Here is a 27954-nt window from a genome sequence, read left to right as displayed (position 1 = left end):
TAAAAATAGCATCTTCCCTCCCCCCTCCCCTCCCTCGGGCCCAGGCTCCTGCCGCCGCCGCCGCGCCCTGCCCCGGGCCCGGCTGCCCTCCGCCTCCGTTGCCCTCGCATCGCCCGCTCGCCGTCGGCCGGCCGGCCGGAGGGAGGGAGGGAGCGAGCGAGCGAGCATGCAGCGGGCCGCGTTCTTCAGCGGCGGCGATGCGCAGATGGCCGCCGGGGACCTGGGCGAGCTGCTCGTCCCCTACATGCCCACAATCCGGGTGCCCAAGTCAGGGGACCGGGTCTACAAGACGGAGTGTGCCTTCTCCTACGACTCGCCTGTGAGTGCAGCGAAGCCGCCCCCGGCTGCCTCCGCTCCCCCTCCCCGCCGCGGGCTGCCGACCTGCCCTCAGCCGGCGCCCTGCGGCAAACCCGCCCCTCCTGCGGCCCCTTCCCCGCTCCCCGCTGCACCCCCCGCTCCGAGGGCAGCCCCTCGCCCTCTCCCCGGGCCGCCGCCTCCCCCTTAGGCTTCAAAATCTGCCCCCCCCCATCCCTTCCTTTGCCAGCTCGCCTGCCTCCACCTGCCGTAGCTTCCTCCGCAGCCAGGTTTCCCCTTGCCCTCCCCGCCCGAGCTTCTGTGCCTCCCCTGCCACGCGTGGGGGTCGCGGCGGGGTGGGGGCCCACCCTGCCCTGCCCCGTGCCCCCGCACTGCGCGGCCGGTGCGCGGTCCGTTGCGGTCGGGGCTCCTCACGGCAAATCGCTGCCGCCTCGTACGCGGTAGCGGTGTTGGTTCGTTCGTTTATTTATTTTTCTCCTTAAGGCGGTCTGAAGGGGTTGCTTAGACACGGAGGGGGTTTGCGGGTTTGGGGAAACTTTCCTGCCTGCTGGGCAATGGGCTCTGGCCGTCCGAGGTCTGCCCGCTCCCCCCGGGAACCCTTGTTTTTTACTTTCACACTGAGGTAGTAAAAAGAAGCGGTAGCTGGCCTTGTCGTTTGCATATTTTGGCTAGCAGATGCCAATCGTTTTGCTTTCCTGCTGTCTCAGTGCTCATTCTCTTTTTTAATATCTTCAGAGAAAGCTTCCAAAGTAAAGGCTTAACCTGAAAATCAGTGTGAAAGTTCTTCTGGAACACTTTCTCTCCCAGGGTTTCAGTTACATCACTGGACTTCAACAAACTTGCAGTATTTCCCCACTAGCTTGTTTAGTTTGCTGTTAAATGGATGTTTGATGTACAGTAAACTTTCTATGGTGTTATAGCTGTCTTGCAAAACATCCACAGGCTCCACAGATTGCACGTGTTCAGTGGCAGATTTGGGGCCTAACTCATTTTTAACTTTGCTGATAACACTGGAAGTCTTCATAAATAGTAATGGTTGAAGAAACAGGTGTTTAGAAATTACACTTCTTAAATGGAGCTGAAATCTTATTAGAAGTTGCTTCTCTACATGAAGCTCACATTTCCCAGAGGTGACTGAGCACTATATATTGATGTTAAAGTCAATGGCTGCAATCAAAAGGAAGCTCAGGGTTTACATTACAGGATGTTCAATGAAAGAGATTTTTGACTCCTTTATCCCCCTCTCTTTGATAATTCCTTCTAATACAGAAAATCAAAATTGGTTTTAAAGGTGACTCAGCTGTCTGGTGTTCATCATATCTTGTTGAACAGAGGTTATTTTTACCCGCACTCTTCAGATCTCAAGTGTCACCCAGCAGCCCTGACTGTGCTGGGAGGTGGTCTGATTAAAACTGCCAAATCAGACTCTACTGCAGAGGCGCTAATTGCATATATACTTAATAAGGTTTTGGGGGGCAAAATGAATGTACCACAATCTTTCCTTCAACACATCGTTGATGTTTTTAGTAACTTTCAGGCTTCTTCAACATTATGGTTTATAAAAAGTTTCTGTTAACATGTAGAAAGGGATACTATATACTGCTACAGATTAAAAAACAACCAATCACCACCACCCCCAACAAGCTGCGAGTAAAACCAGCAAAAGCTCAAAAGCTGTGTTTACCAAAACAATATATTTGAACAAAACATAAAACGTGAGCAAAACGTAAATTAACAGTAACTATGTATAAAAGTAGCAAAACAAGTTGGAATCACCATGTGTGGTGTTTGGGGTTTTTCTTTTTATTTTTTCAAAAACGTTTCATCCTTTTGACTTTATTGGGAAGAGATATCAGATTCTGGAAAATGTTGCCCTCTGTTGTTAAAGCTTTTTGTTTAAATTGTGTTATAGGCATTCACTGGGCAAAAGGCTTGGCTGAACCTGTGCAGTACCAGTAAAAATAAAACCAGTCTCAGTTTCTATTGTTTTCCATGGCTTTTCAGCCCATACCACTCCTCAGCTTAGCTGAGCAAAAGTCTTGTCTCAGATTTTATTTTTTATTCCCATATAATCTAACAGATACTTGGATACTGTTTCTAGGATGACAATTCTAAAGGGCAAATGTGTGCTTTCTTGTGTAAAACACTATCATTCAAAAATTGAAAATAGCAAAGCTGTGTTTTTACAGCCTTTCATTCAGAAGGAAAGTGAAAGGATACAGACAGGTTGTTGCCTTGGCTAAAGGGAGATGTTTCTCTCTGTATGCTTTGTATTGGATTTGTTTAGTGACTTGTTTTCTTAGGTTAGCTATGTATAACCTAAGCAAGCCTCTTCCTGTTGAGGTGTCTGCCTCTTTTTGAAAGAAGATATGCTATTTGTTTGTTTGTTTTGTTATATTAAATCAAATGAGCAATGTTAAAAAACATGCTCCTGGCTTCATTATCCATGGTGAAATTCCAGATTACATTTCTGATGGGGGAGGTGTCTTCTCTTGCAAGCTTATTTCTCAGTATTTCTTCACATCTTCTCATTTTGCCATTTTAAATATGCTCCTTGTTGCAGTTTTTCAGCATGTCTCTGTAGTCAACTCAGTGCAAGATTTTTTGTTCTGTCACTTTTCAATACCAGATTTTATTTCAGTAGTTTCTTTCAGTAACACTGTAAAATTGTCTCTCAAGCTTTGCCTTTCATTTTTTTTATTCTTCAAAGTGAATTTCCTCACAGAGAAGTAAAGTTCCTGAGTGTTTGTCTGTATCTTTTAAAGTGACATACCTGGTCACACAGCAGCTCTATACTCAAGTTTCTTTGGCTGTGCTAATTGTATATTATTACTTTTCCTGTAAGAAAGCGTTGGGATCTTTAAAATACACTAAAAACCATCAGACCTGTCAGTATTAGGGTACAAAGTATTATTATTATAGGGAAAGATTCTGCAGCAATTTTGAAAAGGACCAAGGAGGGTGAGATGGTCAAAACCAGAGCTGTTCGTGTCAGCAGGTGCCAAAGAGAACGAGGTACTGGGTGTGAGTGGCTGAATCTTTTGCTTTCAATTGTGCAAAGCTTAGCATGACTATGAGACCTGGCTTTTGCAGACATGTTTGTCACTCTGTCAGTTGTGTCCTCTTGTCCGGATTTGAGCAGTGTAGTGTCACTGAAGATCTGTGTTCCAGTGGATACAGGCAGCTTCACTGTTCTCAAAATTAGCTGATGTTCCCTTTCCATGAGTTTCAAATCTTACTTCCTTGTGTGAAGATCTGAGAACAATGGCACCTTTGTGCTACAAAGAGAATCATTAGTTGAGAAAATTCAGAAGTGTCAGTAGGAGAGGTACAAGTGGGTATTCAGTGTGTTTCTTCCATGTGGATCAACCATAGCATGATGATCTTGTCAGAAAGGTAGTATTGTTAGAAAGACCACTAAACAGATGAGAAATTCATGACCTTAGATTTGGCTTGTTTCGAACAGAACATGCTAGGGTTGGTTTCCAGGAAAGTTGGCAGAAACAGGAGGCAAATTTCTGTGCACTTAAGAGCCCTAGTGACACTTTTTAGTTGCTTGTCTCATAAGATTAGAAAATATGCCTTTTTATGACTTAATTTTTAATGACTTTTCTGGGTTTTTTGGTGGCTTTTAGAAAAACTGTGTTTCCTTGATGAGGGCTCCTCCTCCAGGTAGCCATTGATTCTTTATACAGGAATTTAGGAGGGAAGGAAGGCTGCCTACAAAACACAAGCGTGGCCTAGTGTTGAGTATCGGTCCCTCTGGTGCCTGGCCCAGCAGCTATAGTAGCCTACCGCTTCCTGACAATTTGACTGATGAAGTCCTGTACTTCTCAGTTTTCAGATAGGATGTGCAATCGTCCCTCCTGGTGACCGTTTTTCTGTATCTGTGCCACTGTGAGTAGGTTTCTTCTCTCCTATTTTGTCCACTGTGACCTCTCTTCCTCTTTCGGCAGATGAGCCTGACTTTGTGTTCAGTAGAATGCAGGAGGCAAAAAGATTGCATTATATAATCTTTTGTCTTATTTTTATAGAAGTATAGTACTCAGCTGGAAATTCCAACCTTTCAATCGGATCTTTGCTCAATGACGCAAAGATGCATCCAAGGGAGAGGCAGCTGCTAGGAAAAGGGATACAAACTGGATTATAAGAAAGGCCTACATGCAGGCTATGCATGTTGTAGATGGATGTGCTCTGAAGCCTTCCCCATGAACAGCATTGGTTACAACCACAGCGCAGGTCACGAGTCCGACACAGTGGCAGGACCAAGCAGTCTGGTTCTGTAGATTGCAGGACTGTGTTTGTTTGAGCAGCTTAAAGCTTGGCTTCACTCTACTGGAAAACCTTGCTGCTGACAACAGCTTCCTTTGTGAATCTTGCTGACTTCATTTTTGTGGCTCGGGGACTCTGCAATGGTTATGTTAGGACAATTCCCAAAGGCTAAGCTGTGCTGGTGCTCTTATTAGAGAGTACAGCTGAGACTGAAATCCTTGAGAGTCTGGAGTGTGTAATGGATATCAGTGACCATGCTGCATAAAACTTTCTAGAAATAAGCACCTCCTGTCTGGCTGTTCCTTTGGTCAATATTCATTGAAGAAAATTAGAAAGTCACTGGGGCCACTGTCTGGAAGGGGTAGGCTGGTATCTTGTTTCTATTGATGGGATGGGAGCAGCAGTGAGGAAACAAAGAGGACTGAATACACCAAGACAAACTGAATACTCCAGACAAAGGATTTTGGCCTAGCTGCAAAATGACCTCCAAGTTATTGAGGCAGTGCATCACTTGGTGGTGGGTGATCACCTGAAAAATCAGAGCAGTGTTGTACTATTGCATCACAGGGAGATACCAAAGCTGTCCCATGGGCGAGTGTTTGCTGGCTGGGAGCGCACCAGGACTCTAAGGTTAACTAAATGGTCTTCCAAAGTTGGAGGATGGTAAAATTGGTAAGGGTTGTGCCTGCAGTGGCTCACAAATGAGAAATAACAATGCAGGTTTGGAGAACAACCAGTGTGTATGTGCATTGTGCATTTTTGTGGGTTTGATCTAAATTTGGACCTTACTAGCCTTTCCCTCTATATCCATGACTGGCCAAACTTCAGTTATCCTGTTATCCAGAGTGATGATGAGCTGGAGTATTTTGGGTAGCAGAGAGACTTTGATTGTAAGGTACCTGGAGTGCTAGAGGATAAATACAGAGATGCAGGCAAACGGACAGCCCTGGAGCTCTGCTGAATTGCTGTGAAATCATTAGGTTTCCTCTCAACTCTTCTCCCCACGTTTTCTGTTCTGGAAGCACAGCACTGTCTTTGTGACCAACAGAATTGTATGGCTAGGGCTCTGCACAGAGCAAAAATCATCAGGCGCTCTCTAAATCTAAGCTGCCAAGGAAGCAGTATGGGTGGCACTGCTTGAGGTGTGGTACCAGGCTTGTGCTAGGAAGTAAGCCGTGATGGATCTGAGATGTGTCTATCAGTGGCCCATGTAATCTGCACCTGGATAATCTGACCCCAAAGAGTGTTGATCGCTGGATGGAAGTTCTGTATTCCTGGTTGCAGGTTAAAGTACTCATGACCTAACATTAGTTTTGCCATTGTATCTGCTCACTTGAAGCCTTGATACTGCCTGTGAATGTGACTTGTACAAGATACTGCTCTGGAATTATGTATGCCCTGCTCTGGTGTCTGCCTATGACTTATGCAAGTGAGCGAGCAGTCAATCCACCTCTTGGAATGGTGGTTTGGTTTCATTTTAGTGACTGACTGGCCCACATGGCTTTTTTCTTCCCAGGAAATGTTGTAAATGCTGTACTGGATTGGCCTTGTCCATGTGCCCATCTAGAAGCTACAACAGAGATACCAGACATCTTTGTTAAGCAATTGTGAAATAATCTGCTCATAGGGAAATATCCAGTGCCATCCCTAGTAGGTGGCATTTAGCCTAGAACATGGAGGATTTTAAACCTTTCAAAACTGTAATGTGTTTGCTGTTAGAACTTTATCTGGTTGTCCAGATAACATCAGAACCCCGGAGTCCTGATACCTTTTTGATTTCAGTGATGTGTACTTTCTTCAAGCTGTTCAGTATTTTGCATGTTGCTGTCACAAAGTGTGATAAAATAGTAACTTTGACAGTTCTCTCTTTTTTTTTTTTTTTTTTCTTTTTTTAAGGGAAGGTGGGGAAGGGTTATTTTTGCACTTGAAGCTAACAGTCCAGTTATTAGAAGCCCTGTACTTTATTTCCTACTGCCAGATCATTTGTCCTTTCTTTCTCTGCCCAACCCAGATCTTTTCCCATCTCTGTTGTCTTTCACCAGTTCCAGCAGTACATGGCTCCTTTGCTGCTTGTATATATTTTCAGATCAATGCTTGTGTACTTGTGTGTGCTTGTGATCAATGAAATGTAAATCTGTGTCATTCCGTTGCTTTTTCTGATTCTGTTGCTTCTCCCTCTCCTCCTCTTTACCAGAGGCCCAATTTTACTTCTTATTATTCCTTTTATGCTTTCTTTTTGTCACCATTGCTTTCCTGTCACCTTTGGGTGACAGAGGACTGTTGTCTAGAAGGCAGACTTATGCCAAGTATTCATACCTCATGTTCCTTTTGAATGTGACTAGATATATTCCTGGCCTTTGGCGCACATTTTTTGGGTTGATTCCCAGCCCCACTTCTCTTCTTCCCAGGGAAGTTGCCATATTTATTGCAGTGGAAACTTGAAAGTTAATTTTTTGTTTTGCTGGAGCCATCTCTATGTGCTATTGTGTTCAGTTGGTTGGCTGTGCTTTGCTTCGTTTTTTTTTTTTTTCCTTGTTTCAATGTAGGTAGTACTGGTGCATGACAGAGAGACAGGCTTTCTTCTTCCTCGTAAATTATTATGTATTGTTGAGGTGACTATTAAGGCTGAAACATCTGTTATTCTTTTTAAGCCTGTCCTGAAAGAAAATATGCATCATTTAGTTACACTATTGTGGGATTCAGTGCAGTATGTGTATGTTAGGGATGGTCCTGTAACTCTTCCGAATATATTACAGATTGGATTGTAGTTATACAACAAGAGTCTTGTGACCACAGCCAGATTAATTATGGTGATTCCTGATGAACAGACATTCTGAATAGAGCCTGTAACAGTTCTGTTATGGTTGTGGTTTTTGTAGGGAAACACTCTCATGGAAACCATGGCAGAATGCACAGAGGAGCCAGTGCCCCTCTGTCATAGCTGGTACTTTTTACTTTATATGTGATAGGATGAACAACCTTTTCATTCTTTATATTTGGGTATGGAGACTTGTGAAGACTTGAGGTGCCATTTTACTCTCTTCTCTGATACCTATATTAGCAAGTTTTACCATTGTTCTAGTGGATCTAAAGCAAACACTTGTATAGTAGACATTGTGCCCAAGTCAGTAACTGTTTGCTGTGTTAGCAGATCACCACAGCAATTGTGTTTTTATAAATTCATTTTTGTCTGAGCCACCTCAGGAGTTGAAATTGCTAAACCCTAGATTTCCCTAAGGGGTCTAAATGGTTCAGGGGTTCGGTAATGCGATACAGGTCATTAGTTCAAATCCTGATCAGGTTAGTAGCGTTTAAAAGCTATTAGTGTCTGGTGCCATGAGCGTGCGTGAAGTAAAGTGGTGATCTCTCTCTGTTTCCTTGTGGGCTGGCATTTGTGTTTGCCAGACCTCTCATCCACCCGCTTCCTTGCCCTGTTTTTCAGGCCTGAGAGGGAGTGACTCTCTTGCATTTTAGCTCTTTCACTGTGGATTCCCTGTCCCTTTCGTTCCTCATCTTATCTTTGCAAAACATGAATTATTATCTAAATAAGTAAGAAGAGCTTTTTTTTTTTTTTTTAATACTTTTCTCTCTGGTGTGGACTCTGTGTCTCAGTCCTATTAATAAAGCACCTGGCATACTGTGACCATCTTAGCAGCAAAGAACAGGAAGAAGTACAGTGAAGAGTAACCACTTTTCCTTCTGCTTAGAGGGTAAGAAGACCAGTCTACTCTCAAGTGGCCTTCTGGGTAGTGATCAAGGCCTGAGCAAGTACAAGCTTCTGCCCCAACAATGTCTTTAGACTGGAGTTATAACGGAAGGCAATGTTTATACATCACTTTATCCTAAATTTCACACTACATGCTCAGTACATGCTGAGGCAAGGGGTGGGGGGGAACCTAGCTAAAATTCCTGGTTTTGTGTCTCAGGACAAGCTATATTTTTCTGGTGTGAGATAGTGTCTTCAGTACACTAGCTATGTTGCCTTCCTCCAGCATAAACTTTCACACAAATCTAAAACAAATGTTGATTACAAAGATTTACATGCCACAGCCTATGTAAAATATTGTTCCTTCCAGAACTGGTTGTGTGCTCAGAAGGGTTAAATCCACCAGCACAAAGCCTGTCTTAGATCAGTCAAGTGTTCCCTGAGCACCAAACAGGGGCCTAATCCTTTATGCAGCCTTCTGCAAAGGTGGGTTTTTCACATGTTCCCCTGTTTTGCTGTGACCTTTTAGGCTTTTGAACAGTCTGTCTGCTTCTTTCCAAGTTGCATGAGAGACTAGTCTGTCTGCGTTCTCGAGGAGAAATAACTGTTTTGTTAGTAACCACAACCAACTTACTCAGATTCTACATTTAGCTCATATACTGAAAGTGTTAGATTGTTGTCATAGGCTGCTTATCAGAAGTGGTTCAGTGGTCTCTTGGATTCCTTCCAGAAAAAACGAGAATGGTCTCCAAGAAAATAAAATTCTAAACAAAGTTCCTGAGACCTGAGAGTGACAACACTATATATTTTTATTTAGGCTGGGTACCTATAGGATTCTCTTGTAGAGGACACATCCGTGACTCAGAGAAGATAACGCAAAAGGATTTGGAATACAGGATATAAGCGCAGACAGCAAAGGTATAATGCGCCTTAAAGTACATAAATCTGTGAAAGAGTAGTGAAAATTAAAATAAAGGTAACACATTTTAAATACAATTGTATTTTGTGACTATTTCGAATACCAGATTTGGAGTTTTCTTTTAACCACTTTATTACTTTTGAGCACAACTGTAGATATCAGCCCTGTTCTCAAGGCTGTGAATATTTCAAATGTAAATGAGATGTGGTTTTTTTTAACTAGAATCTCGGATAGGTGTTATGTGGATCAGAAATGAGATGGCTAAATAGTTTACTATTTACTCTGCAGAGATAATCATTGTGATAGCTAGGTGCTGAAAGAATTACTTCATGGTAAATGTTAAGTGTGAATGGCAGATAGTCTAAACTCTTGATTCAGATTGCATATTTGAATCCTGGAATGCTCAATGCAATTTTTTGTCCATTAGAGGTAGGTAAAGCAACAGCTGTATAGTTCATTACACGTTCATCTTTCAGCTAATCTGAAAAGATGAAGCTTGTATGCGTTGGTTCACATGAAGAAAAGTGGAAGAGGCAGATATTTTCTAAAGTCTTTGGGTAAAACATCGTTCTCTGGTCTCTCTTCATGTTCTGCTCCTCAGCTCCATGGCCCTGCTGGCCACTGTGGAAGTACCAGTATTTATTGGTGGCTGAGGCAGTTCTTCAGTTCTGGCTTTAGTTGTATTGATACAAATGAGCATGTTTGAAAGAGTAGCAGACAGGTATGGAGGAAGGTTGTAGGTAAGCTGGAAGTTTAGATTCCTTCAAGCCCTACAGAAATACTCAGTGCCAGTCTTTGAAACAGGTTGGGGAGAATTAACTGGGTTCAGAGTAGCACATTCAAGCCTGGTTTTGGGGCAGTGGTGGGAGGGGAGAGGCTTGTCAGGCCCTAGCCAGTCTGTGCCAGGTATCGAATGAGCAACAACTGCTCAACACTATTAGCCTTTCAGCTCCCTTTTCTGGAAGAGAATAAGGTGGATTAACCTGATGCTGGTTAGGAAAGTATTGGAGATCAGCTATGATCTCTGTCAGACTTGCCCTCTGCTACTTGTCCCTGTCCACAGGACTGGAGAGAAGCCTAACTGGTGCCATGGCTGGCACGGCAGGATGGGCAGCTTTGTGCTCGCTCTGAGAGAGGGGCCTGGCTGGGCTCAGAGGTAGAGCAGAAGTTCCTGCCTGGCAGAGCCTTCAAGAGAGGTATGCCAGGCAGGAGAGAACTTCTTGGTTTACTGTGTTGAATATGTTTCAGGTGTGGCACTATCAGGTGGTATCCTGTCAAAGCAATTGTTGCTGTAACAATTCTCAATACATGATTATGCGCATGTATGCGCCTATTGTGACTTGTTTCTGGAGGTAATGATTTTTAAATTTTTTTTTGTTTTTTTTCTAATTTCCATCTAAGGTGCCTATGGGTGAGTTTAGTTCGTGGTGTTCTTTGGGGAGTTTAACATGAGATGTTCTGTACTATCCAATAGCACAAACATATTCACGGTAGAAGGAAGGTCACAGTACTTCTGAAAGGCTCAAGCTTTGTTATGCACCACCTATTAAAAACAATACATGCTAGAGACGGCTTAAAAAATTGATCCAACACCAATGAACCAGATGACTGAAAGTCCTCCTGACAGTCTGAATGGTGTAGGAGAGATCTGGGAGTGATGTTAAAATGGAAAAAGACCCTGATAACAGCCAGCATCAACACACAGCTTTTGGGAGAGCAAAAAGTGATAGGACTCCTGCCAGGTTATATTAATGAAATGTCACCATTTGTGATCAGTACCAGGAATATATATCTTTATATTTCCTTTGTAGTGCCCTTGTCTCCAACCACTCTAATTGCATGAATAGAGAGAATCCCTGATAGATACCGAAGAATGTTCACAAAACACTTGCCAGTTTTCTTGTTAGCCAGTTCGAAGAGCTGTAAGATCACTTGAGATATGTTTTTGTCAGACAAGATTGTGATCAATAGTAGAAGTTGTGGCTGAATCCTCGGACCGTCAGCTCTGCCGTGCTTCTGATTTGGAATGTTGTTCTTGCAATCAAATGGCCAAAAAGAGTTCTGCTATTTCAAACAAATGTCTGTGCTTCATTATTTCGATGCTTTACAAATTTCTGCACTTAGAAATCTCTGTGGATTCAGCACTCAAGCAGAATTTTTCAAGACTAACTTCTAGACCTCCAATTTGGAGGCTTACTAATCTGTAGTTGTGAAGTAACCCATTTCAATGAGTTTCTGTAGGCTGTGATAGATGTGGAAGTTCCTTAGAGGACTGATAATGTAAAGACCGTAATGTGCTATGAAAGCCGTGTTTTAAGTGCTTGCCTCATAACAGAAAAGATCTGCAGTTCTTTGTTTTTTCTGCTTGCTGAGTCCTTTCTGTCCTGTTCAGTTCTTTCTGTGCTGTAACTATTTGTGTCATTCCTTTTAGGAATCAGAAGGAGGTCTCTATGTGTGCATGAACACGTTTCTGGGATTTGGAAGGGAACACATTGAAAGGCATTACCGGAAAACAGGACAGTGTGTGTATTTGCATCTGAAACGACATGTGATACAGGTGAGACTTGTGGCTTCCTAACTACCTACCCTGGCAGTTCTTGGGTCTCTTGTGCTCATTTAGGTAATGCATTTCAGACATAGACCAAATCTCGAGTGATGGAAATGAACATGTTCAGATTTGGGGCTGAATATCAAATTCAGGTGCTTGGATCCCAACTAATCCTATAGCTTCAGTTCTGAGATGAATCAAAAGCCCTAAAGAGTCAGATCTTAAAGGCAGCTTGTTGCCTGACTTCCACTGATCTTTTTTACTCCACAGTTCAGCGTATCACATATATATTGTCTGCATATCACATGCATACTGTAGGTAACTAAATACTTTTCCAAAAGCTGCCTTTGAAGTGTAGAATTACTGGTTTTGTCTCAGATTTGGCTGGAAGCTTCTGAGATTTTTTTAATATGAGGTTTCATCTCAGGGTGACAGGACTTCTTTTCATCCTAAGATTTCTGTACAATTAAATCATGAGCCTTAATCCTGACCCAGCCTGGGATCTAAAGCTTAGCTTAAATTAATGCTGGATTCTAGAGGCACACGCTGCCCTCATTCAGTCTTACACTCCCCCCCCCATGGATGTATACATACAAACTTCATGTTCACTGTTCTTCCACAATATCACTGCATATCAACAATAACTTATAACCTGTGCTTCATAACATGTGTTTGTGTGTGGTTTGTCTGGCATCTTTAAAAGGCTGTTAATGACTTCTGACCTGAGCTATATGGAAGGCACTGGGTTTGCTTATAGCTCACTCTCCCGTAAGCTCTGTCTCTTGGCAAGTTAGAGGGCCTAAAATAGCTGCTTGGAGTGGGATAGAATACTTCACGTTTCTCATTCTACAGCAATGTTTCCCCTGGGTGATGAAGGCCCCGAGTTACGTAAAAAGCCCTGATCATTTATTTATTTGCAGTAGATGACTATTCATATTTTATCAGAATTATAGTGAGGTAAATTGCATGCCTTCCAGGTTGAGATTGTTAATGATGTTTGTTATACTTCAGAGTTGTCTTTCCTTGTAAGGGTGATAGCAACATCTTCCTTCACACTGTTAACTGAGTCTTTGGAGAGCCTAGTCTAGTTTTAGCAACAGTTCATCTGAGTGAATTTAACACTCCTGAAAGATGATATCTAGGACTAGAGACAGGTGGGCAGAAATCCTGTCAGCTTCCCTCGTATATAACTTTCTTTCAGCATGTGACCTGGGAATTTTCAATATTAAGGTAAACTGGGGTTAAAATGAGGCCTCAAAAATTCCGTTCCTGGATAAAGATTAGGATTAAGAACTCCAAAAGGGAGAAACAAATATACCGACTGTTGTTTGGCATTGCATACCCCTTCAATTGAACTAGTTCAGTGGTTCCTATTTTTCTCCTTGTGATTCATGATGTATCAGAGGGGCCTGGCATCTATGTTTGAAGGTGGTGACGCACTGGTGCACTGGGTCATGTGGTAGCAAACAGTGTTTGACTCTACAGTACAGGTGAAGATCGTGTCATCTAACATAGCTCATAGATAGGATTCCTCATACATTAGCCGTGGATTTTGTTTACCATGACTGTTCCCTTCTTACGTGCTATTCATGTTTTCCTTTGAGCAATGTGAAACATCAGGCCTTCACTGGTACAGTTTTATGAAGTGTCTGCCACATGCTGCATTGTGGTTTTGGTTTTTAAGCCAAGCTTTTGATTGTGTGGGATACAGTAAAGCCAAAGGCATTGGATATGCTATCTTAAGACTCTTTTAGTGAGGCTGCTATTCTTGCCTGTGGTTCCCTTGGCATCATCCTTGCAGAATGCACTGCATTGCTGCAGAAATCACTATTTGCTTCCGAGGGTGTTTGGAATAAGTATCGGTTGTGTGTCTTGTCACAATTCAATTAGAAATTAAGGGTCAGATCTTCAGCCTATTGGCTTAAGGAGAGCTAGAGTATCTGCCAGTGGCAGATCAGCACCAGAGGCATGTGCTGAATCATCAGAAATGTGCTCAAGCGCAAGTTATGGAGCACCCTCTGGTAAAATTCTTAGCTAAATCAAGGAAATTGATTTTTTTCTTTTTCCTAGAATTTCACGCTTCAGAATTTTTAAATCAGCCATTTTTCTGAAGTGTATGACACGTATACAACTGCCTGCGTAGTATTCGGCCCTGGGCAGAGCATTAGCTTGGTGCTATAGTGATACCTCAGCCCTGTTGAAAACACGGGGCAGAGAAGCATAACGTTTCCTACAGTGATGGTTTCCTGGATTTTATTCAGTGATGGCGCTGTTGTAAAAAATGTGGCAATGGTGCAGTCAAAGAGAATGCAGAATAGGCTACGCTGACACTTTGTACGAGAAGCATCATAAACGGAATTTAATGCCACTACCGATGCATTGTGTGGACTCCCGTTTGCTGGGTGTGTCACATCTGTTAGAAGCCAAAATTGTTTTGTGAATGGGGAATGTTTTCAGTGACTTCTGACAGATGGAGAAACAAGATGAAAAAACCTGTCAGGTCCTGGGTTTTTCAGGAGTATTGAGCATCTGCATTCCAGTTCAGATGTATTCAGCAGTTTGGAAAATCAAGCTGAAATGTTTAATGTCAAGCTGGCAGTGATAAACGCTTCATGTGAATTCTTCCCCTTTGAAATCTCTAGTCTTAATGACTTTCACAGTATCCCACTTGGTGATGTCAGAATTCAATTGGAGCTTCCTGGTATTGGAAACAACTTTTTTTGTTGTTGTTGTTCTGAAGCTATAATCCTTGCAGTATGTGTAATTTATTCATAATATATTTGTAATTGGGTTATGTTGTATCTTGCTGCTGCTTTCTTATAAAAAATTTGGATTCTTGGTTACTTGCTTTCCACTTGTTAAATTCCAGTAGTATCAAGGAAAAAAATGTTCTGCTTGTTATTTTCACTTCATTGAGGAATTTTTTTTCTTTTTTTTTTTTTTTTTTTAAATGCTGGAGTTGCAACATCCCTTTCCCTAGGGCTCGTATATATGGATAATAGGTTCTGTTCTCAAGTACAACCAAGGAGTGTTAGTTGGCATCTGCTCTTTCTAAGAATGGAAAACTTTCCTATGATGTATAAGACCTCACTGATGATTCAAGCAGTCTGCTTTGGCCAAAGCTTTATTTACATGGTGAAGGGAACCACCCAAAATATGTGAGCCTTTCATCTACCAAGGAGCAGAGGCAAACATGAACTTTCCCTAGGCTGACAGGTTCTTGGCTGGTTTCTCTCCACCTGTTGTATCCCAATATTATTATTAAAAAAAAAAGTTGCCTAACAACCTCGCCAGCTACACTAACATTATACACTACATAGCATCATGTTGGCATTATAGCCGCAGAGGCTTATTTGATTTGATTTAATTTGATTTGATTTAATGGTGCCTGTTAATAAACAGCTTAAGCAGCAAGTGCATTGACTTTTACATTTCCTCAGCTACTAGTGTTTTCCCTAGTAGTCTGAGGTATTTTGAACTGGGAAAATAGTGCTTGAAACTGAAAGTCACTTGGCAGTTACTATTCTCTGCTGTGGAGCTTAAATTAAAAAATAAAATAAAATCTCCCCTAAACAATTGCTTTGGTGTTGTCAGGTTTTCTCCATACTTTCTAATATTAAGAAAGCATGGTGGTAACTTGGATTGATCTTAATGGAAGCAGGCATGGATCCTGTTGGAAAGGGCGTTTTTTTCTGGATAGAAAAAAATCAGCTGAACTAATAGAAGACAGCAAAGTGGTCATACTGGAATTAGTTGTGAAGGATTGAATCTTTTATGCAGATAATAGCCTTTTCTTCCTCTCTCTAATTCAGCTTTAGTCATTAAGAAATACTGTAGGGTATCTAGTGGTGAGAGGTCTGAGTGATGGTAGATGTCCCTGTCTTGTTGATAGAACAGCAGTCACCCACGGTGACCATGAGACATGCTCTGCTTAATTGCTAACAGAGCAAAATATGGAGGATTCAGATGATGGGTTTCTCACTCTATGAGGGTAGTAAGCAATGATGAGTTGGGTCCCACTGTCAGAGATGCATGAAGATGACTTACATTCTTGCTCAGCAAGGACTGTGCTTTAATAGAAGGACCGTGAACAGATAGATGTGTGTCAGAAATGGTCATGGTATGGGGTTATTGCTGATTTACTGTTGTCTCACTTGATGGATTTTTAATTGTTTCTTTCTCTCTTTCCAGAAGGTACCAGGGGCATCTGGTGGAGCTTTACCAAAAAGGAGGAATGCTAAGCTATTTTTAGGTATTGTGAACAGCTGCTTTCACACAGTCCTTTTCTGACCCTGTCTGCCTGTGTACTTGGGTTCTGTCCACCATTGTGTCTGGCTTTGGGGATCCTTGTGGGTTTTCTTTTTCTGTTGGGTTATTTTTTTTTAACTTTTGGTTCTAGTTTTTAAAGTTGGTCCCCACAAATAAGTAATTCTTAGCAATTTTGGTGCATATTGAGAGAGATGTGTATGTATACATGAAACATTTTAATCTAAAGTAGGCCCTCAACTATTCTCAAACAGTCTAGGGTTTGATAGGCATTTTTTGACTAATTCTGTCCCTTCTCTCTTTGTGATTTCCACAAAGCACCCTTGAAATGTTTATCTATACTTAATGTTTAGGTATAACAGGGCCTCAGTGTGGCACTGTTCTGCTCAGCAGCTGGTTATAGGAAGGGTTGTTATTATTTCAAAGTTGTTACACAGGTAAATGTTCTTAAGTGGTGTTGTGGTCTCTCCCGTAATGAATGCAACAGTACATATCTTATGAGCACCTCTTACCAATTCTTATTCTCTTATGTCCACAGTTATATCCCCTTGCTTCATGGAAAGCAGTATTTTTACCGTGTCCGTTTCATCCAATATCCGTTGATTCAGATTACCCAGAAAACCTGAGGGCCGCAAATACGGATGAGGGGAATGTGATGCAAAGCCTATATTCTCCCTCCTCCCACCACTTGTGATATTTCTCTGATTCATCTATTATCTATTCTCTCTGTATTAATAGTGAATAGTGAATTTTTCTTCTGTTAATGAAGAAGTTAAATGTTTTCTTTACAATTGCCAGCTCTTATGGCTAAAGGGAAACAATAGCATGGCCTCTCTTTGGAATTGCTTTGATCTGTGGAGTGTGTCCCTAAAAGGCCTTTGCAGATTGCGATCCATTAAATTGCTGCTATTAATGTCTGGAGTAAGTTTTGCAAGGAGGGCTTAGAGAGAAAAAAAGTCTTAAGGTGAGTCATAAAGAAACAAAACTTCTTTTGTAGGAAGAGACTGTTAAGTCGCAGATGCTGGTCTAAATGCCATTTACTGTCCGTTTACATTGAAAATAATGTTTGTCACTGGACACATAAAATAATTGGTTCAGAAACAAAGCTGGCTGCAGTGCAGCAATGGTTGTGCAGTGTTAGTAATGTGAGTATAAACAAGAAGTACAAAAGCATGGTCAAATTTTATTCTTGCTGATCTACTGCATACGTTTTGAGGCTCCTGTCATTGTGGTAGGCCAGCACACAGTGTACATGGCATAGTGTCTCTGATGTGCCTTGTTGGAGTCCTCAAATTCCATCCCTGCACATGAGCATTTTGTTCCTGATGAGTAGATCTGGTGCAGCAGTTCCAAGTGTCCTGGTCCCAGGGAACTTCTGAAGGCGATGCAGTTTCACTGGGGTGGATTGAGCACACAGAACTATCATAATTTAATCCAGCACTTCTGGAATCTAATGCACTTTTGAAAATGTATCTCATCTGGTCTGTTGTTGTACTGCAGTCCTCTTTGCAGCCCCTGCTGGCTGGAGTAAAGTGGTATCAGCTCTCTGCTCTGATCCTTGAGATAGTCCAAATGCTTTGTATCCACTTCTTTGGCTCAGCAGATTTTATTATTTTTTGGCCACGCTTAAAGTAAAGAACAAAGAATTATTCCTGTCCTTGTTCATAGCTGAGGAAACAAAAGCACAGAGGGGTTATCTCTTAATCCAACATCTTCCTTATTGGTTCAGAGCTGCTGGACTTCTCATCTTAACAGATTGTTTTACTTTTGTCTTTCTCATTGTGACCTTGGGCACCTACGGTAGAGGTTTGCACCAAACTGGCTATTATCAGCCAATATATGTAGCCTGCCACTTAGGGCTTACCCTATCAGACAACAATAGACAATGATCAATGGGTAACTCTAACATCAGTGTGTTTCTAGGTGTCTTTGAATAATTCCCTGAAGACCCAGAGATTTAAGCTTTGTGTACAAAGTCAGTCCAGTTTGGGCATTTGTTACATTGCTTCTTATAATCCTCTTTGATGTAAAGCTATTAAAGATACTAAACCCTTTTCAATCTCCTTAGTATTAGGAAAACATCTTTTGGATGCTCAGTGATTACTTTCTAGCACTGCTACTATCCAGCAAATGCAATAGAAACACAGACTGGTTGGGTCGGTCAACTGGAAGCTCTATCTTTCCCTAAACATTAAAAGACCCATAGCAAGGTGTGTGTGCATGTGTGCACATGCATTAGGTTTTGGGCTTGTTTTGTTTTGTTTTTCTTTTGGAGAAGGCTGGAGGGTGTTGGCTGTGAGTGTTATATGTAATCAGGAAGCATAATAACATTGTGCAATGAAATGTATGAACTGCCTTTAATCTAGATTGTTTAGATGTTGCTAGTCAGTGTGGATATGGTAACTTCAGCTCAGACTGTGCAAGCTTTCAGGTGAGTTGGGGTGATACTTAAAACAGACTGTCTGCATCACAATGCATGGAGTAGTATCCTCACTGCATTGTTATCTAGGCTAGCAAGTTTGAAGATACTTTGTGCTTGTCAATATGTGTGGCTATTACACAGAGAAGTTTTAGATCCTGTCTGTAAAATGGAAAGAAGTTAATTGATAGGACAAGATGGTAGCTCCCCATGACATCACAGGGCTCTCAGATAAGAAACAGCTGCACTGTTGTCTTTGGTATGCAACCTCTTGTTTAAATCAGCCACAGCATGGTAAATGTGATACCAGCTTTGGACAAAAAAGACACAATGGGACCAGGAAAAGTATCATCACTAAATTTAATTTTCATATTAGCCCATCTGGAAGAAAGAATGAGTCAGAATCCATAGGAAGTTGTATAAATATGACAGGACAGAAAAGAACCATTGTGGTTTTTCCAAAGTGAAGTAATGGTTCTGGGTCTGCCAGAAAACTCTGGGACTATGTGTGGTAGTCCCCCTATGTATTCAGGGACTATGTGAATAAGAGAAATTCAATTAACAGAATGTACTAAGATCTTCCTTACAAGATCCTTGTCAAAAGGGGTAGTGGAATAAGAGGGAAGATCCTTGTATTGAAGGGATTGGAGGCCTAGTTCTTACAGTAGAGCTACCAGCAGAGTCCCCCGGGACCTGTTACTCCTAGGGGTTATCAGCAGAGTCCTTCATAATGTTCTAATTATGAAGAATTAATGCAATCGTAAATGGTCTGGGAAGGGATTGAAAAATGAAGAAATAGAGTTTGCTGGTTAATTTAAATTCATCTAAGAGATTAGAAGTGATTTTTAATGTGTTACTGAGTAACTAAACAATAGAATAAGTAAATGTTGAAAAATGCAAAGAAGACGAGAAGTGCTTTAACTGTGTGTGCATGGTGATGTGGTCTAAATTAGCTATTATTGTTCAGAAAGGTAGTTCTGAGAGAGATATGATGTGAATGGTTCTCTGAAAATGTCAGCTCAGTTGTCAGCAGCAGTGAGAGCATCAAGTGGCCACTATCGTAAGGGACAACAAAAAATGTTTTTACAAATGTGTTAACAGTAAAAAGAATCCCAAGGAGAATATCTTTCCTTTAATGGATACAGAAGGGAACGTACCGACCAGTGAAGAGGAAAAGGCTAAGGTACTTAATGCCTTCTTTGCCTCAGTCTTTAATAGTGAGTCCAGTTATCCTCAGGGTACTCCACCCCTTGAGCTGGAAGGTAAGGATGAAGAGCATAACATACCCCCCCTAATCCAGGAGGAAATAGTTAGGGACCTACTACGCCATCTGGACGCTCAGAAATCTATGGTACCTAATGGGATCCATCCAGGAGTACTGAGGGAACTGGCAGAGGTCCTTGCCAAGCCACTCTCTATCATCTATCAGCGTTCCTGGTCAACAGGGGAGGTCCCAGAGGACTGGAGGCTTGCCAATGTGACTCCCATTTATAAGAAGCGTCAGAGGGAGGATCCGGGGAACTACAGGCCTGTCAGCCTGACCTCGGTACCGGGGAAGATAATGGAACGGTTTGTCTTGAGTGCACTCACATGGCAAGTCCAGGATAAGAAGGGGATCAGGCCCAGTCAGCATGGGTTTATGAAAAGCAGGTCCTGCTTGACCAACCTGATCTCCTTCTATGACCAGGTGGCCCGCCTAGTGGATGAGGGAAAGGCTGTGGATGTTATCTTCCTTGACTTCAGCAAGGCCTTTGACACTGTCTCTCATGGCATACTCCTTGAGAAACTGGCGTCTCGTGGCCTGGATAAGTGTACTCTTCACTGGGTGAAAAACTAGCTGGATGGCCGGGCCCAGAGGGTAGTGGTGAATGGGGTGAAATCCAGTTGGCGGCGGGTCACAAGTGGTGTTCCCCAGGGCTCGGTGTTTAATATCTTTATCGATGATTTGGATGAGGGGATTGAGTGCACCCTCAGCAAGTTTGCAGACAACACCAAGTTGGGAGGCAGGATCGATCTGCTTGAGGGTAGGGAGGCTCTACAAAGAGATCTGGACAGGCTGGATCGATGGGCTGAGGCCAATCGTATGAAGTTCAACAAGGCCAAGTGCCGGGTTCTGCACTTTGGTCACAGCAACCCCATGCAGCGCTACAGGCTTGGGGAAGAGTGGCTGGAAAGCTGCCCGGCAGAGAAAGACCTGGGGGTGCTGGTTGGCAGCCGGCTGAATATGAGCCAGCAGTGTGCCCAGGTGGCCAAGAAGGCCAATGGCATCCTGGCCTGTATCAGAAATGGTGTGGCCAGCAGGAGCAGGGAGGTGGTTGTTCCCCTGTACTTGGCACTGGTGAGGCCGCACCTCGAGTACTGTGTTCAGTTTTGGGCCCCTCACTACAAGAAAGACATTGAGTTGCTGGAGCGTGTTCAGAGAAGGGCAACCAAGTTGGTGAGGGGCCTGGAGCACAAGTCTTATGAGGAGCAGCTGAGGGATCTGGGGCTGTTTAGTCTAGAAGAGAGGAGGCTGAGGGGAGACCTTACAGCTCTCTACAACTACCTGAAAGGGGGTTGTAGTGAGGTGGGTGTTGGTCTCTTCTGTCAGGTGGCTGGAGATAGGACAAGAGGAAATGGCCTCAAGTTGAGGCAAGGGAGATTTAGGTTAGATATTAGGAAAAATTTTTTTACTGAGGGGGTTGTCAAACATTGGAATGGGCTGCCCAGGGAAGTGGTTGAATCACCATCCCTGGAGGTATTCAAAAAACAAGTGGACAGGGTACTTCAGGACATGGTTTAGGGGGCATGGTTAATGGTTGGACTCGATGATCTTGAAGGTCTTTTCCAAGCTAAATGATTCTATGATTCTAAGTGGAACATCAGGACTAGAGCAACATTTTATATTTTGTTCTCTGTTATTTTGCTTTATAAATGCGAAGTGAACCTCTCTTTTGAACAGGGAAACCACAGCTGCATGCAGTATCTCCCCCTGTCTCTCTTTCTCCAAAACCAACCAGACGAATAAACACACACACACCACACACCCCCAGCAAACAAAAAACCACAGATAGATATCTGGAAGCTATGAGGTATATATACACTGATGGAGGAATCACCACATTTTTGCCTTGTTCTGGTACCCTCTTCCTGGGCATCTGTTGGTCCATGCCAGAGCCTCATCTCTAGGCTAAACAGAGCTGGCAGACTGGCTGTCATAAAACTTGTCCATAGACAGATGTCCTCTTCCAGACCAGTTACCATAGCAGTATCTGCCAGTGCAGCAAGTTGTGTGAGGTCTGTTTTGAGCAAAGTGAGGGCTATCTTAGACCATCAATTAAAATGTTTTAAAGTACTCAAATGAACAGCTCTGTCAGCAGATCTGTGAGGATGGTAATTGCTGGTGAGAAGAGTGTCAGTTCGGAGCAGTATCCATGACACACAGCTGGTCTCAGAGAAGGCCTCGGAAAGGAAGAGAAAACTTCCACTTAGAGAGTCTGGGAGAATGTGTAAACTTGCTGAGCTTTTCCTGGATGGCACCTGCCTGCCTACAGCAGTGAATGCACTTACGGCTACCGTTTCCAAGTGTAAAGACCGTTCGTAAGAGTGGATAAGTACTGGATTTGACCACAGCTCCACTTAGCTCTCCTAGATCTCATAGCAGCCAGTAGCAGAACCCTGTTTTCAGTAAGGATGTTTTTGTTTGGTAAGCTTCAGAAGAAGACTTTTACCATGTGTGGTTTAAGTTTATATTTATTTAAGTAAGCCCATATAGAGTATACTTCTGTGGTGGGTTGACCCTGGCTGGATGCCAGGTGCCCACCAAAGCCGCTCTATCACTCCCCCTCCTCAACTGGACAGGGGAGAGAAAATACAACGAAAGGCTCATGGGTTGAGATAAGGACAGTTTAATAAAGGAAAAGCAAAGGTTGCACGCAAAAGCAAAGGAAAACAAAAGATTTTTTTTCTCTACTTCCCATCAGCAGGCAATGCCTGGCCACTTCCTGGGAAGCAAGGCTTCAGTACTCATAGCGGTTGCTCTGGAAGACAAACGTAAATAATGAATGCCCCCCCTTCCATCTCCCTTTACTTAGCTTTTATAGCTGAGCTGACGTCATACGGTATGGAATATCCATTTGGTCAGTTTGGGTCAGCTGTCCTGGCTATGTCCCCTCCCAAGATCTTGCCCTGCCCCAGCCTGCCGGTGAGGAAATGAGGGGGGGGGAAACGTTGGAGAGAAGGTCTTGATGCTGTGCAAGCACTGCTCAGCAGTGGCCAAAACACTGGTGTGCTATCAACACCTTTCTAGCTACCAATACAGAGCGCAGCACTATGAGGGCTCCTATGGGGAGAATTAACTCTGTCTCAGCCAGAGCCAATATAACATCTATGAATAGAAAGTTGTGATTTAGGAGGATTTGAGTGTTTCCTGACAATATTTTTTTAAATTTTAGCCCAGTAAAGTTGTGCATACTCCTTAGCAGTAGGAGTGGAACTGATTAGACCATGAGTGAACCTGTTGCTTTCTGGCTTTGCCATCTAAGCTTGAGTTGAGTATAGAATGGTGAGCAGATACCTTACACTAATAGAGTCTTAACAGTTTGCTGCTTTAGCTAAACTGTGGAAATCAGGCTAGACTAACAAAGGCTAATGCTGCTAGCAAAATAATTAAGAATTTGAATTTTGGTGGTTTAGCTTTGCTTGTTTAACACATGACTGTGCCAGAAATCCAAGGAGCGAGGTCTATATCTAGCAATAAGAACAGCATACTAATGCTTTGTAGTAAACACTTTGAATGTTATTTTACAAGTAGTGAATGATCCAAATGATCCTAGTAGAAAGTTTTGCTTTTTGCCACAAAGGAGAACGTTATGATTGTAAAGTGAATTTTTTTTTTATTTCTTCTTTTTTATAGTTCATCTGATGAGGTCAGTGTTTCAGATGTGCCCAAAGACAAATGAACTGAATAGCTTATAGTTTGCAAAGGGCTGCTGCTGCAATTCACTATTATTTAGAGGCTTCAGGAAGAAATCATTTGATTTAAAGACTCAGTCCTCCACTTCCAAGTCAATACAAATTTGTCCATTGCTTTCAGTGAGAGCAGGATCAAGCTCAGATTCCTAAGGTGTCTTTCTAGGGTTTCAAAATTAGTTGTAAGCTCACTAGTCAACATCGTCATTCAATTTTCATGTTTGTATTCCCTTTCATATGCACACAAATCCATATGCACAGGAAATCCTGTTTAGGAGTCCTGCCTGGAGTCTCCTTATGCCACTATTATTAGTGCAGTCAGTTGGTAACTTGTCTAAATCTGATCTGGGCACATCCACTCCTTTTCTTCCTCTCTGGTGGGTTGGTTTACAGTACTCTGTCTTCCACCTCCAGCTGCTGTTTTCAGTCAGTTCAGCAGCAGTGCATTTCTCACCATCACTAAATTGATGCCTGTGAGCTGGGGTAAATTTACTCTACTGACCGCTTGTCCAAAGTAACGTCAGTCCAGCCTGTGTTTTAATGTGTCTGTTATTTTGCTTTGCCTATCATCCCAGCCTCCCAACACAACACTTATGACCTATGGACACTTTGTTTTAGTGACAGTGGTGTTTAATTGGGGCTCTGAGGAGGCACCATAAAGCTGTTAGTCCACTAGAAGGGGAACAATGTCATGTGGACATTCATCATCAAGCTGTCAGCTCTTTAAAAAGATTACAAACTGGTTGGCTGTCTTGTGGCTCAGTCTTAGAACTGAGTAAACCCTTTTTTGCCCAGAGATTTGTCTACTTACAGCGTATCTTGGAAGAACATCCTTGTCCAAGAAACAGCTTTGTATGAAGTATGGTGCTTGAATGTTCATATTTTTCAGTGCGTTTAGTGTTACAGTAATTTTTAATCAAATATGCCTCATTTGCAAGTAGATTTCCTCCTGCTTCTCTTTCTTATAGTTACTCTTATTCCTCTCTCAAATTCTATGCTAGTTTTAAAATCCAAAGTCAAAACTGCCTGCAGACTGCACATGATGCCCAGTGGCTATGGGGTCAACCTCTGCCCTCATTTGGTGTGGGCTCCATTGCCTTCTAACGTAATCGTCATCTGTTTTTATTATATCTATGCTCATGCTTACTTAGCTGTGTTGGCCCTTGCACAGGCACAGAAAATATAATGCAGGTAGAACTTCTTGCTGAACTTAGCAACTATGGCTTTCAGCGCATACAAGCCAAAATTTAAAAATGAGTGGTGATTTGGGGGTTTTAAACTGGACATCATTAAGGGGCCTGTCTGACAGTCAACAAAAGGAATTAGTTTATATGGTCACCTGCTGTATCAAGGGACTTCAGTCAGTGACCTTGCAAGTCCATTCCGCTCTTACGTACTGGATCTGAACCTTGAGAAACTGTCTTCAGAGTGGTAATTGCCAAAAAGCACCAGCGGTCCTTTGAATTCCTATTCAGAGGGAGTATGTGTGTGGAGTGGCAGTGTACCAGCTTTACATGGTCATCTTCAAAAGTAGAATTGCCGGTTAAATTCTCATGGTTTTATCCTGGAACTGTTATGAAGCTGTGCGTATCTTTCTTTAAAATAAGAAGTGTGATGCTGCCATACCAGCATGTCAGACATCCAGAATGCCATGCTGACAGGACATAGTTTTCTGCTTTTCTGGTAATGTGAATGGTATGAAGCCTGACAAGGTAAAAAGGAACTTTCCTTCCCTACCCATTGCGTACAAAAGGCTGATGCTCCTGAGTGTGTGAAGTCCTTAGATAGCAGCAGATGATTGCTAATAGGATACTCAGTCTTTCATCCATGGATCACTAGTTCAAATGCAGGTCAGGTCAGTAGCAGTAAAGTCACTACTATCTGGCTGTTGTCTGGCTTGTGAGATGAGCTGAAGTGTGTGTCTGAATTTTGAACCCAAGCAACTATATCATTGCTGTTTCTATATAGCGGATTGTAAATACTATAAATTTAATGTTGGTATCATGAGGAAATGAAAATACCAGCGGGTCTTATACAAGTCTACAGATAACCATAGCCGATGTGAGCTGTCCTCAGGTTCCCTCTGGTGGCTGAGTGAAGGATGTGACTGCAGGCCCTGGAAGAGGCGTTTGCTGCCTTTAAACCTGTCTGAACATACACTGAGTTTTTATCCTTTCTGAGGAACCTCTGTCATATTTAGGAGATGGTCAGTACTTTTGGTTTTGCTATGCTGGCCACCATCAAATTTCTGGGCATTAAATGATGTGTTGCTATATGTATCATCAGCTTGGAGATACTCAATTTCTTTGCTTCATAGAGCAAAAGAGCTTACTGTTGCAGACTGCATCTGTTGAGACTCACTCCTTTATCAAAACACAGGATTGTAATACAGGCTGGGAAAGAAGCCCAGAGTAAAGTGGGGTCGCTGGTTATCTCTGTTATACTGCAGTAATGGAAGGGATCATTATGAGAATAGTGTGATTTGGAGAATTAGTAAAGAATTAATATTTTCTTTATAAATGTCATGCTTTCAGTATAAGAAGAAGTTCTTGCTTTTGTGTCTGTATTCAGCTGATGAGAAGGGGCTTTTTTGTTGGTTGCTGCTGAGAAAGAGATCATGCTGCTGGAAGTCACTGACAGTGGGTGTTGTCACCCCTCAGAACTGGCTGGTGCAGCAGGTGAGCCAAGAATTGAATGGCAACTGGATTATGTTCCTCTCAAGAGGTGGTCTCTTCAGGTCAAGTTAAAATATCTTTTGATACTTGTTTTATCACTTAGGATGTTCAGGCTGTTACTGCCCGCTGGGTAAATAGAGAGCTTAGTTTTCTGAATCTGGCCTCTGTCATCCTCACCTCTTTCCCAAATACACATTTGAGATTTCAGGCATTCCCAGGGTGAAGTGGTTGCTGCCAATGCTCTATTAGTATTGAGTGACTCATAAAGCATATGCATGTACTTGGAGTGAAAATAAGAGCCAGCTTTAGTCTACTGCTAATGCATCTTCTTTCTTGGTTGAACCTTATTCTGCCAGTGACTGTCTGGTACATCAGAATACAGTAGATCCAGCATCTCCAGATGGGAGAAGGATCCAGAAGATTCCATCCTTGCCCAGCCTATTCTTGCAACTGAATCTTGTGAAATGTCTGACACAACATGCACATGTTTGGTCTTGACTTTTTCAGTTGTTCTGGAAAGAACTGAGCAGGATTTTAACTCGGTCTTTTCACTATGGGATAGTTATGTTTTTGATGGAGCTAGAGATAAAAACACTAGCCATTTGGTTACTTATATACCCTTCTGGCTTCCTTCTGGGTCCACTTATTTCTGGACAAGCATTTTAGCTCATGTTGCTTGATCAAGGCTCATATTTAAGCAAAAAAAGTCATTCTTACACTGCAATAAGAGTGTACACAAACACTATGGAAAGCCTGATCTTCAAAGGAAAGCTTTGGTAGTTAATAAGTGCTTTTTAAACAGGTAGTTACACTGGTTACAGAGTGGACTTAGCAAGAGAGAGATAATGCTGGTATAACTGTACTTGCTGTAGGTATTTGAGACTATGGATGAGGTGCGGGAATACTTCCAGCCGTGGACGTCATCATGGGAGGAAAGGTCACAGGTTCAAGATGGATGGGAGCCATAGCATGTTTCAGCCAGGTCTGTGATCTGGAAAATACGGGGGACTGAAACAGAGGTGTATTATTCCTGCTCTGCAATTTGGGCATGGGTAGTGTGACCTGGTTTCCATATTGTATAGCATTTCAAGATCCTGGGTAAAAGGTGCAGCAGTATTACATCCTGATTTTGTCCAAAATGAGCAGAATTTTGTTAGATGCTTCACAGAATGTGATGTCTGCAACAGTGGACTGCTTGGAGAGTGGCCAAATCAACTGTGAATTTGACTGGGGATGAGATTAAGATGGAATTTTGGTCCTCAGAACATCCTCTTGCAGGATGGTAAGATTTCACTTTAGACCAGGATTTCACAAAAATTTCTAGCCAGAAGAAACTACTGACAATGTTAACTTGCAGGCTGATGCCAGGCAAGCAATGCCTCATGGTGGTACCCCCGCCACAATTTAGGAACCTTGGTCTCGGGACAATCTCCTAACATTCCCCATCTTGTTTTCCAGATCTAGAGACAAACAGTGATCTCAACAATGATGACTTTGAATATGAAGATGAAGCAAAACTCGTTATATTTCCTGATCACTATGAAATCTTATTACCCAATATAGAAGAGTTACCAGCACTGGTCAGTGAGTGTGTGCAAGTGGTGATAGGAATTGTCTCCTGCTTCAGTCTTTATCAAGACGGTGCTTTGTTTTCTTATGTGTAGTGCTTGTTTTTACATAGAGATCTTTCTTAACTAGCTATAATAGAGAGTCAGTAATTTCTAAAAGTCTGCCTTGTCTTTGTTTCTTGGATTTCCTTTTACCTCCTGTATTCCTTCCCTTATTATGATGCCAGCTTGTCCCAGGGAAGCTCACGTAGCACGTTGTGCTTACTCTCCTGCTAAAATAATAACAACTGCAGTCTAGAAGATTACGTGCATATTT

General features: G+C 42.4%; 1 protein-coding gene across 1 annotated transcript in view; it reads left to right on the top strand.

Moving 5' to 3' along the window:
* Window positions 1–20: 20 nt before the first annotated feature.
* USP13 (ubiquitin specific peptidase 13) overlaps window positions 21–27954 on the top strand; it is a 57959-nt gene continuing 30025 nt past the window's right edge. The window contains exons 1-4 of the mRNA XM_052804426.1: window positions 21–319; window positions 11644–11769; window positions 15952–16012; window positions 27529–27650. Of these exons, the coding sequence (XP_052660386.1) occupies window positions 167–319; window positions 11644–11769; window positions 15952–16012; window positions 27529–27650 (462 nt within the window). The 5' untranslated portion in view covers window positions 21–166. The remainder of the gene's footprint in view (window positions 320–11643; window positions 11770–15951; window positions 16013–27528; window positions 27651–27954) is intronic.

This window comes from Harpia harpyja, chromosome 12, assembly GCF_026419915.1.
Source record: "Harpia harpyja isolate bHarHar1 chromosome 12, bHarHar1 primary haplotype, whole genome shotgun sequence".
Classification (NCBI taxonomy): domain Eukaryota; kingdom Metazoa; phylum Chordata; class Aves; order Accipitriformes; family Accipitridae; genus Harpia; species Harpia harpyja.
Note: the sequence above shows the minus strand (reverse complement) of the source record. Positions and strands in the feature narration are given on the sequence as shown.